Genomic DNA, 12,448 nt, shown 5'->3' on the forward strand with positions numbered 1-12,448 from the left:
AGATTATGAAACCTGGATAATGAAAGACTCAGCCCTGTGCACTGTGTCTCTCAATTATTTTGAAACAATGAATGTTGTGTTTCATTGCTCATACTACGTATCTAAAGCCAACAGCTTGAGGGGGAGAGAGGCCAGGCTGGAAGACAAAGAGCCCTCCCCAACCACCATTGAGGGGGAGGAGGCCTGGCCTGGAAGACAAAGAGCCCTCCTCCAACCCACCATCTTGAGGGGGAGAGAGGCCTTGCAATTTTTGTATTGTTTTGCAGTTTTACTGTACCACCGCTATGATCATGCGGAATAGCGGTCTATAAATAAAAAATTATTATTATTATTATTATATTATTCTTATATTCTTATTTTATTATTTCAACCCATGCAGCCCAATCCCACCCACACTATCTAGTTATCAGTAGGTCATCCATGAGAGACTCACTTCCCACTCCACTTCACTTTCTCACTCATTTCCCACTTCCTATCTCTTTTTACTAGCAAAAAATGCAATGTAATTATGAAATGGTGGAAACATATTTTAAAACCCACTTTAAATTTGAAACTGGCTGAAGGGGGAAATTATATATTTGTGTATGTGCCTTCATCTTGCCTGTTGAAGGTTATGGCAACCTCATGAATTTTATAGGGTTTCCTTAGGCAAGGAACACTGAGGTGGTTTTGCCAGTTCCTTCATTTGGAATACAACCTACAGCACCTAATATCCATTTGTGGCCTCCCATCCAAGTTATAACCAGTATTGGTGACTGCCACACGTGTATTAAACAATGCCACCAGTATCTAGATACTTAGTTTTAACATGTGATAGCAGCATATGAACAAGCAGACATCCCTAATATGCTAAAGCTTCACACAGACAGCAGCAGCTTTAAAAACAAAAACAACATGACATCAGGAATATGGAACTCTGCACTGGTAGCTTTTTTAAAACCAAGGCTCTGGTGACTATAGACCATAATAACAGTGACAACAAATGATGACAATAATATGTCATGAAGTATTTGTCCTAGATACACTGTGGGCTATTTTATGTAATGCTAGTATTCATCAGAAACACATTAATGAGCTTTGCAAATTGTTTCTTTCCATGGCTGATTGGTCTAGAACCCATGTAATGTCATGATGTTCAAGGGAAATGCTTTTCAAAGCTTGAGGCACGTCTTCTTAGAAAGTCCGGTTGAGCTGAGAGGCATAACGCCACCAGCTTCTCTAAATCTATAGAATAGAGCAGGCCATGAAGAGCCTTGTACAAATCTGATCTTCATTTTTGACACTATAATAAGGGAAACATCTGCAAGTCCTTGCTGTAGACATGTGACTGAGTGTTGGTTCTTCTGAGTGTTGGTTCTTTGGGTTTTTCTGGAACTTAATGCTCTCTCATTTGAGCATTAATTGGTGAAAGCCTTTATCTTCCTAGGACAGGGATGGAAAAGCATAGACCATGATATAATACAGAGATATATCATAATCAATCATCTCATGGCTACTGTCTATATGCTAAAGTAGTACATACAGTTGCATGCAAGACCATACATAATGTGATTTAATTTAGTTGTTCCTGCTGGTATTTTAAAGGTTTATAACTTGATTTATTTTGTCATTCTGATTATTCACATCTTTTAAAAGCTGTCATCCCTTTCTTAATGCATTCTGAAATTTACTCGAAAACAAATGACAACCAGAGCATAGTCCTGGTTCTTTTGGCCACTCTAAACATTTCAGTTGGGATTGCTGGAGCTAGATTTGCACCCTTTACAAGCTAATGTATGTCATCTGGGATAAATTTACTGGGGCACTATGGTTTTTTTGGTTTTTTTTAATTTCAGGTAAAATAGTTTTTCAGTGTAGCAGCAACAGAGATATTTCTTTTTCATGTGTCAGATCAAGATAGTGATTACTTTGGTTATACTTATTTATACTTTTTCTGGAACAAATTGACCTGCACATTCATCCTAGCTCACTAGTTTGTTTGTTCACAATCAGCTGCTTTCACTTGTCTTAAATTAGTGTAACATGCTGCACATGGACCATTCTGAGATCAATTTATTATGTACGATATGTACATAGGGCCTGCTACTTGACATAATTACTGTAACTTGCCATGTACCCTGGCAATGAGTACATTGACCAAAAGACATAGTCTATAGATGTTGTTGCATGTCCTTCAGTACAACAAAACTATAGTGATAATATGCATACTTCTCTGTCTATTGGAAGGAGACAGTCAAAAGGATAGGTTTAGGTCTTCTTCACATGTCAAGTTTTGATCTAGTTGTGGTGATCTTTGCTGTTTCCCATTTGTCCCTTCCTTCAACTGAATAGAACAACTTCTGGGACTTTATTTTATCTGTCCTGCTCAGTCACGCAAACCACACTGTGCAGTAAGTGACTCAGTTGCTGAAGTATGGAAACCAAATTTCTGCCTGTTTGCACTAAATCCAATTCTGAAGGAGAAGAGAGGATCTTGCATTTGACCTTTCCTTCCATTTGTATACAGTGTCATCTGTCCTCTTCTGTGTTTCTTGTGTTATTCTCTAACATGAGCTGAGACACTGATGGAACTGGAGCAGCAAAAGGTCATTATTGCTAGAACTCTTGGCCCAGTGATACTTGCTTTCCTGTGCGGGGAGAGAACCTAAACATATCTTTTTAGATGTGATTCACAATAGACAGCAAGGGAAATTCCACAGCTTCTCCCAACTTAGCAATTTCATTTATGGGTTTTCCACAAATAACAGAAATGCTATGCAGTACTCTTCTTTTTTAAACTGTGAAGGGTGAAATTTCACTTTAAATGAGACTGATCAATGCCACTAAAATGAGGCTATATCTATAGACATAAAAAGTGAACCTATCCTATTATTTGTAGCATCTCCAAAAATTCCTGCTGAAATAGTTTTATTTAACAGGGAACTTTAACAAAGTTAGGCAATTTTATCTTTGTGTTTTTTTTATATTATACCAGATAACTTACTTAAAGTTGTATTACATGAGTGTTACAAATCTACATAGCAACAGAATTTGGCTTGTCACATTCTATGTGTTGTCATCTTTCATCAGAACATGACTTGGAGCAAAAGAGATGTTTGAAGCAAGCATTGCTTTGTGCTGTTTCAACAGCTTTGTGCATTAAAAAGGGGGATAGTAATAACATGTACACTTTTTATTCCTTTTTAATCATCATCAGTCATTTAATTTTGGAAGCAGTTTTTCATTTAAGATGTTTTTGCATGTAGCATATTTTTAGTTTTAGAAAATGTGCTTGTTGAAATTTAAAATGTCTGATCTTGGTAAAATATTTGAAAAATAGAAAATATTGGAAGTAGCATTGCCCTAATGCTTTAGAATGCTCTCTTTAATTTTACTCTCTTTACATTAATAATGATTTTTCTCTTTTATCAACGTTGATATGGTTTTGGTTTCCTTAATGCAGACCTAAGTGAACACATTGAAACTGATTGCAATTTTTGTCTGAATGAAAATTTCAAAGCCTTAAAAACAGTTCACCAGGTTCTAAAATGCTCGTTCCCAATAGACTTGTTCTAGTTCTGTTTAAGTTCAATTTAACCTTTAATAGATTTTGATAAGAATTCATGGGCATAGGTTAAAAAAATGAAACTATTTAACCAAAATGTTTTTAAACGAATGTACCCTAAAATATTTGCACTTAGCTTTATAACTGGGGGGGGGGGGGAATCACTCATCATATAGTAGTAAAGGAGAGTTAATACATTATTCAGTTAGCACATGTTAACAAATAGTCATTAATAAATTATTCACTTACCACATAGTAGCAAACAATAGTTGTAATGTAATAGTTAGCAAATAATTTCCCAAATTCGACAATAGAGATCTGTGCAGCAAAGCTGCATTCTGCAGATCTGTAAGTCCAATATCCATGAAAGTGGATGTTCTTTTCAGAGTTTGGGAGAGTGGGGCTGCAAAAGAAAATGGGAACTGTTTCACTCCCCATCTCATTGATGGAAAGTATTCCATCTGAAAGTGGGGATAATTGGGTATTGCCCTAAACAGTTATCTCTGTTACTAATCTGACTGGACCCTGCTAAACATATTTTGATATGTATGGGAATGCACTTGGTATTTGCCACCTGTAGTTGTATAATTGTCCACATTTAGAATTGAATTGGGGTACTTTTGAAAAATGCAAATTTTGGTTGTTCCTTAAGCACTGTCCCCTTGCCCCTAATCTCTCATGCTACTTTCTGTTACGATATAACACCCAAATGGCCATTAAAAAATTCTCTTTACATAATGCATTTGAGTTAATTGGGGGGAGAGATCACAGCTGCAGAGAAGTAAGACTGCATCCTTTGTTTAGAACAATTTTCTGGGACAACTGTATTTCAAGAGATAAGATTGAACAAATCTGCAACAAATAAACTAATGTATTATGATATGTTGGAAAACTGCCATACTGTTTCACAATATAAATGTGTGTCCAGAACTTCATGGTTTGAAGACTACAGTTGTTTATAGTAAAAAATTAAAACAAAAAAAAAATACATGAATTATTTATTATCTGACAGGCTAGGGACCAGAGCACTGTCAGAAAGTGGAATCTGTTGAAAATTGGAACCCGACTCTTTTAGTTTGCAAATGCATTTTGGTTGCCAAAAACACATATAACACACTGTATATCAGTTCTGAATGCAAGGAGGGGTCTGCTCTTTCCATAGGCAAGCCTTGAGACCATGTGCACACATACAGGTGAGCTGTCCCAAATAAGCCTCATAGACAAAAGAAAAACTGATGAAAGAGTGGAACATTTAATTAATGGAACTTGTCTATAATTTGCAGGCATCGAAAGAGCAAGTAAGTTATCAAAAAATGAAATGTCAAAAATGGGAGCTTCCTGTATATGGCTAATTCCAAATATCCAAACTTGTGAATATCTAACAAATCTTTATAGGATGGTGGGCAGCTTCTTTCCCTGTACCAGAACCCACTACCCTTTCTTGCGTAAGTGGAATACTGGGGTGCGTCTCTCCCCTAGATTTATTTCATTAAAATCTGTGGTATTTAGTGGTTTTATAGCCTGTGCAGATTTGTAAAATCCTAACTGCGTGAAAAAAGAGTTGCCCTCAAAATTTATTGTAGACAGAGAGTGGAGTCTTCATTCTACAAAGTTGCTGGTTTTTTGTTTTTGCTTAGGCAGCTTCTAAAACTCCCCTATTTGTCATGGACTTGGAAGCTGAACACGCTTCAAATTAACTGGCAAACTATTGTCAGAATAATTGGAACTACTCTGATGCATGTTCTAAGATTATTCATAAAATTAAAGACTTCAAGACCTGATTAAAAAACAACAATTCCCCAACAAGTTAATGAAATCCTATCGGCAAGTTTTTCTTTGAATTTTGTCATAATGCTTACAAGTCCTTCTTAAGAATTACAGTATGACCAGAAGCTTTTTCATTTAAAAGTCACTGTGAAAGAGATTAAAATCCCCTCTCCACTATACTCAGTAGGAAAGTGTAAAGCATGCCAACTACCTGCCAACTGCTGGGTTAAGGATCCTAGCTTTATAACAGAACTTGGTGATTTGACTTTCTGTTGTAGTCCTAAAATTCTCTCATAGTAACCAATAAAAAGTGTGCCTAATAATGATTAAAAACCACGAAAACATCTCCCATTCTTTGTTGGTGAATTCCAGGCCAGCAGCCTGATTAATATTCTAGGGGACTATTGAACTTACTTAATGATGCCTTTTCAATATTGTCTTTTGTGCAGACCGGTTTGGGCTTGGACAGCCAGGCAGGTTGCCTGCCTCGATGAATGCAATGCGAGTTCTCAGTACAAGCACAGATCTGGAGGCTGCCGTGGCAGATGCACTGGTAAGAGGGAAAACACAAAATGCTTCCAACACCAGAAAGTCGCTTAAAGTTGCCTCCTGTACGTACACTCTCCTCTCTCAATTTTATTGGTGTTCCTTTTCAATATGCCTGTATGCGTGATTCTGTGTAAATGTCTTTGTGGGATTTCAGCATATGAATATAAAGTTTGCTGAACTGCAAAAGAGACGGAGTGGATGTAAATTTTGGAATTGCGACTGGGAAAAGCCCTTAAGACACTTGTAATCTCTCATATTGGTGAAGAGTTACAAGGTTTAACACTTTGATTTTAGCCATGTTTTCTGTAGAACTAAGTCACTGATTTGGATACATCATAGTCACTTAGAATAGCAAAGCTGTCTACTATGTTGAATAACAGAATACTGCACTGATGTTTTTGTTATATAACTTGCCCAGAGAAGACGCTGTGATGAATTTCTTAGTCTAGATTCCAGTATTGGCTATTTTTCTGTGTTGTGTGCATTTGTCTATAGAGGGGGCAGGTATGATGTCTCTCAAATGTTATTTGCTTTTATTGTATTTCCATATTTGAAGAATTCTCTTTTTTTCCTATTGGAATACCACTCAATAATAAATTGGCGTTTTTGTCCCAGCAGTGATGGTGAAGAATGGGTATAAGTGTCACAGGTTGCACCTTTACACAGTTGTTGCCTTTACATCTTTAGAGCTTTAAGAACCCCTTTCTTTCTTTCTTCTTATTCTTTTTTTTTTTTTTTTTGACTTAATTTAATTTCCAGAGTGGATAGTAATAGGGGGGCAGAAGTAAGATCTTCATGAAATGCCATAACTCTGAATGATTTGCAGTAATTCATTCAGGATTTCTGAGCCCGGTTATTTAGCAAGAACAGCAACAAAATGACTTTGGATTCTCTGTTACCTTAAACATTAAGCATTCTTGAAACTGATTCTATCAAAGCTTATTCAGTCTACTCAGAAGGCAAACATTGTACTAATTAACATTTACATTTCCTTGCTATTTCCTATGTACCTTTTCTACCGCCAGGAAGCTGAAAGCAAAAGTATTTTTGCAACTAGTTTACAGAGCGATAGCCTTGTCATTCTTGTCACAGAATAACACCTTGACAACTTCATAAAAAATGGGAGGAAGGTATCTAATTGGTTTATTACAGCATAAGCTTTCATTGCTGTTAATCTCTTTAAAATGCACTGATGGAGTACGATATACAACCCAGGTATTTAAATACAATTGCATGGCTGTTGGAATCAGACCACAATGTAATAGGATAGAGAAAGATACAGATTATGACCCAAATAGTCCAAGATGATATAGTTTTTCAAATATCAAGTTTGTAGCATAGAGGTGTGAAAACAATAAATCTGTTTAATAATGACCGTTTAGTTTGAGTCAGAGACTCCTTTGAGGAAATTTTTTGAGTTAAATTGCTGTTGTGAGAACCTGCATATAGGTGTGTGCCAAGAAAAAATTATATCTGTTCATACCCAGAGTAATGTATTGGGATTTGTGAATATATCCCAACTCAGGTGTTTCTCTTTCCAGTCTTTCTTGGTTCTTTTGTTGTTTGTTTTGTTTTGTTTCTGAGAACTGCTACTTTTAAGGCAAATCTTGTATCTCCAGGAAAGTTGAAATTCTCTGCAGCTGATTTTTGCTTGTTGCTATTTCTAATGTCAGTGACCCAGCATTGTGTGGTGGTTTGAGAGCTGGACTATGATTCTGGAGACCAAGGTTCATATCCCTACTTGTCCATGAAAACCCCCAGAATGACCTTAGGCAAGTCATACTGTCTCAGAGGAAGGCAAAGAAAGGCCTCTTTCAACAAATCTTGCCAAAGATAAAATTGCAAGGTTGTGGCAATTGATAAGGGAGGAATTGTTGTAATAGGATTTCAAGAACCTTTGACTGAAATTTGGATTAGCCAAGGAATCGGAAGATGAAGATCAGGAGAAAGATGAAGTTTTAGGGAAATATATGGGACCTGATATGGATGACCAAGACAGAGGAGCCAGCTGGAAGAAGTGTTAAGAGATGTTTACAGACAGAGATTTGTGCTTGTTCGGGAGTGATGGGAGCACTGGAAACAACATAGAGTTCAAGAGTGACAATCAATATGGAGAGGATGGTTTTATGGGTAGAGGGCTTGGGAGGAGTGACTGAATGTTTATCATGGAAGATTGTCCACATCGACTCCACCCCAAGATTGGAGCAATTTGGGAATTGATGCCCAGTTTGGACAACTTCTAAATTTATTTTAAAACAAACAAACAAACAAACAAAAACAAACCCAAAGTCAAATGTAAATAGGAACACTATAGAAATTAGATTTGGCTTCTTTGAGTTTAAGATATCAATAGTGGGGCTTATTATTTGATTTGTTCAAGGTAAAGATCAAAGATGTAGATCTAAGGATGAGGTACAGGCTATAAAAGAGATAATCTAGAAGAAAAATAGAAAAATACTTACTAAGGCTGATTTACATGAATTTTAGTAACTTAGATGTGCAGGAAAATAATTTAAAAGTCTGTGGTAAATGGAAAATCGGTGAACTGTTAATTGTCTTTTAGAATGAAGGAATGATGTAATCTTTTGAAGTGTGGAGGTTTGGAAGACACAGCTGATATTATAACAGATCGATTTTAAATGAGAAAATGTAAGGGGTTATAAAGTATTTTTTATAGTTTTCTTTAATGTAAGCTAGGGGAAAAGGAATAGAGAAATATTTGATAGTGATTATTACTGTTTAATATTGCATATATATTAATAATTGGGGAACTTTCTCTAGGGAAGATGCCTTTATGGGCATAAAATTGGATTTAGATTATCAACAATTTCATACTATATAAAGAGGATGAGGAATTATTGTGTATTAATGGAACTTTTAGTATGTCTTAATTTAATATGGAAGGGATGCAGGAGTTTTAGTAATGTGCAAGCTGAACATGAGTCAACACTGTGATGTAGCAGTTAAAAAAGCCAGTGGAATTCTAGCCTGCATCAATAGGAGTATAGTGTCTAGATCAAGGGAAAGAATACTACCACTACATTCTGCTTTGGGCAGACCTCCCCTGGAATACTGTGTCCCGTTCTGGATATTGACAAGCTGGAATTTCTCTTGAGGAAGGCAACCAAATGGTGAAAGGTCTGGAAACTGTGTGGAACAGCTTAGGGAGCTGGGTATGTTTATTCTGGAGGAGAGAAGGTTTAAAAGATTAAAAGGTGATATGATAGCCATGTTTAAATATTTGAGAGGATGCCATTGAAGATAGAGCAAGACTGTTTTCTGCTACTCCAGAGACTAGGACACAGAACAATGAATTCAAACTATAGAAAAAGAGATTCCACCTAAAAATTAGGCATAACCTCCTGATGGTAAGAGCAGTTCAATTGTGGAACATGTTGCCTCAGAGTGTGGTGGAGTCCCCTTTTTGGAGCTTTTTAAACAGAGGCTAGATGGCCATCTATCTGGATTTCTTTGATTATGTATCATGGCAAGGAGTTGGACTGGATGGTCCTTGTAGTCTCTCTTATGTATTAGTAATTCATTTAATGAAGAAGCAAATCAGCATATTAGCCCAAAGCTTCAATTCACTGTAGCTGAAGTTCTAAGTGAAGTACATTTAGCCATAAATGTAACCTTTGAATTTGCTGAGAGCGAAGAATAGAGAGCTTTGTTTTTGTTTTTAATTTCCATTTCAGTCCACATCAGAACACATTCTGGTTCATATGACTCAAACAAGTTGCAAATGATGTCAGGATGGTAGCCAAAGTCTGTTGACATATAAATTTTCTTGCACTCAGTGTAATTAGATCCACAAGGCTTTCACTTCAGCCTGGACTGAGCAGGGAGCCCCTATATGTAGTATGACAGAATAGGCAGTTTGCTACTGTCTACGTGTTTTGGGCTATAACTCTCATTAACTCCATTCAGTACAACTGGCTGGAACTCTTGCAGTTGTAGCTCAGTGCATGTGGATTGTTCCAGACAGTTTACATGATATCATAAATGATGTGATACTATGTTTCTGCCTTTGGATTTCCTAGATACAACAAAGTGTGTGCTTCTCAGTCTCTGAGAAAACACCCACTAAGTGTCTTGCAGTACAATATAGTCATTAGAAAGGATGTGATTCCATCCCCCTTGATTTAAGAGTATTTCAGTACAATGTAATTAGAAAAGACTTGAATCTATCCCCCTTGATTTTTTCCCTTTCTTTCTTTACCATGTATAGATAACTGTCAAGGTTTTTAGTGCTTCAACACAATCTGTTGCTTCTCTTTGCTGAGGTTGGGGCAGATGCTTAATCTTCTTCATTTCAAAGTGGTTTTCTTGATTAGGAATATCTCAACCAAGAGAATAGTTGAACATTTGACACATAGACTGTAAACCTCAAGATCATTAAGAAAAGATAGTGGTGAGATTTGTGCTCCTATTTTGCCCAAAGATAATCTCAGTTTGCCATAGCAGTCAAAATGTGCATTTGTCCATTGTCTTTCTTAATTTGAATAATGATAGAGAAATGGTCTTCCCATCATTTAACTACGCAAGTAGATCATAAGGGTAGTGATAAATGTCTTGCCTATTGGGAAAATGAACTGAATCCAAAATAGCAAGAATAAGTCCCAGAAACAAGGAGAGGACAACCTTCCAGTACGGACAGTATGCAGAGCAGCATCTTGGTCATCTGACCCATTGAAGCACAGAGTGATGGGTATTTGGATCCAATTAATGGCTGCAGTAGGACAAGGAGTTTCTTTAAACCTAGATCAAGATTCTGAAGGAGACATCTGAAGAAGAAAAGTGCCTTATTGAAGTGTTAAGTGTGCAGCTGTCCAGGAACTCAGGGAATAGTCTTAATTTAGTACTGGACATCCATTTTGTCTATGTTTAGTAAACTATTTAGTATCTCACTGTCAACTGTGGGCAGTGCTACATATAGGAATATGGATATGTAGGAAAGATAAAGAATGCAGTGATTAATATGGAATTGAAAATCTTTGAAAGCACTACTCTTTCTATTGTTTTGAAATTGTTTCAGTGTGATGGTTATTCTAATTATTTTAATTAAAACTTTTGAAAACTAAACATTGGGCCCAAACAGACAGACCAAAATAAAGCTGCTTCGGGTTACTTTGGAGGTATGCTGTTTAAATGACACGTGCGTCCTAAGAGGCCAGAAGCCACACCAAAGTCACGTTCCAGTCCTAAGAACTGGAGTGCAGCTTTGATGCAGCTTCTGGCCTCTTAAGATGTGTGTGTTGTTTAAACAGCATACCTCCAAAGTGACCCGAAGCAGCTTTATTTTGGCCTGTCTGTTTGGGCCCATTATCTGGAGTCACTGAAGCATTTTGTCCATTACAGAAGCCAATTCAAATGTGCTATGACTCAACTGAGAACTATATCGAGTCAAGGCTTCCCAAATGATTTTTGGCCCTTTCACTGCACAGTGATAGCACTATGATTCCACTTTAACTGCCTTGGCTCCATTGTACAGAATCTGGTATCTGGAGTTCAGGGAAAGGGTGCTTAGAATTCTCAACCAGAGAACTCTAGTGCATCACTAAACTAAACACCCCAGAAGTCTATAAGATGTTGCTGTAGCAGTTAAGGGTGGAATATAGTGCTGTAATTGTGTAGTGTGAAAGGTTCCTTTGTCACAGTATGTCATCTGCCTAAAGTATTTTATATTTTTATGTATCTCTACAAATGTGGTGTGTGAAATAATTCTTGATTTTCAGGTTGAGTTTTTCATCCTCTGGATCTCTTTTGCAGTTGTTGTTGACAATACTTTGACTTTCTGCAGCCAGTCCACCTGCCCCTTTCTCTTCCTCATTGAAAATATCTTTGTTCACAAAAGAACTGTTTCCCCTCCTGAACCCTCATGTTCAAGAAGTAGCAGTGTTATTCTTTATCCTGCCAGCTAAGTTTTTGAATAAAACTATGGAGGTCAGGTTCCATGTCATGGCACATGTTAATTTTTGTAACTGTAAAAAAGGATACCTGAACCTGGTACAAGGAAGCATCTTTATTCCCAATAAACAAATTTGAGACTAGTTTATCTGGCGGGAACTTTATTGATCTGAAGGGCACAGGGAAACATGAGAACCTTTTGGGATAAAGGATTTGTCAGGTAAATTGCACAAGGGTAATGCACATCTCAATTGATTGTAAGAGGGCTGAGTTATTAGAGACCATTGTGTGTTTGATCAATCTAAGGAACAAACTGTTTATTCAACTGTTCTTTAGGTATAAGTGGCTAGAATGCATGTTAATATCTTCCCAGGTTTTGGGGCTAGCTCTTCAGTGTCACCCTGTGGAGAAGTGATAATCTGGTTTGGGACTCTTATAGCAGTATCAGTATGGTATAAGGTGCTGGTATGTTGGCTTTAGCGTAGGCAAAATGCCAGCTGCACATTGCAAAAGGACTTGGCCTCTACTATATTTGGAAGCCAAGAGTCAAAGAGCAATCACTTTGGTGCTACACTCTGAAACCATTTTACTTTTATGTTGCTTGAAGATAAATTGGCTGAATTTGTATTTTTAATTTGCTAAATTATTTATTTATTTAAAGGATTTATATCCCACCTTTCT

General features: G+C 36.9%; 1 protein-coding gene across 29 annotated transcripts in view; it reads left to right on the forward strand.

Moving 5' to 3' along the window:
• CLASP1 (cytoplasmic linker associated protein 1) overlaps positions 1–12,448 on the forward strand; it is a 249,181-nt gene that overhangs the window by 182,549 nt on the left and 54,184 nt on the right. For all 29 annotated transcript variants that reach the window (XM_042445044.1, XM_042445043.1, XM_042445053.1 and 26 more), the window contains one exon: positions 5,761–5,864. In XM_042445044.1, the coding sequence (XP_042300978.1) occupies positions 5,761–5,864 (104 nt within the window). The remainder of the gene's footprint in view (positions 1–5,760; positions 5,865–12,448) is intronic.

This window comes from Sceloporus undulatus, chromosome 1 (genome assembly GCF_019175285.1).
Source record: "Sceloporus undulatus isolate JIND9_A2432 ecotype Alabama chromosome 1, SceUnd_v1.1, whole genome shotgun sequence".
NCBI lineage: Eukaryota > Metazoa > Chordata > Lepidosauria > Squamata > Phrynosomatidae > Sceloporus > Sceloporus undulatus.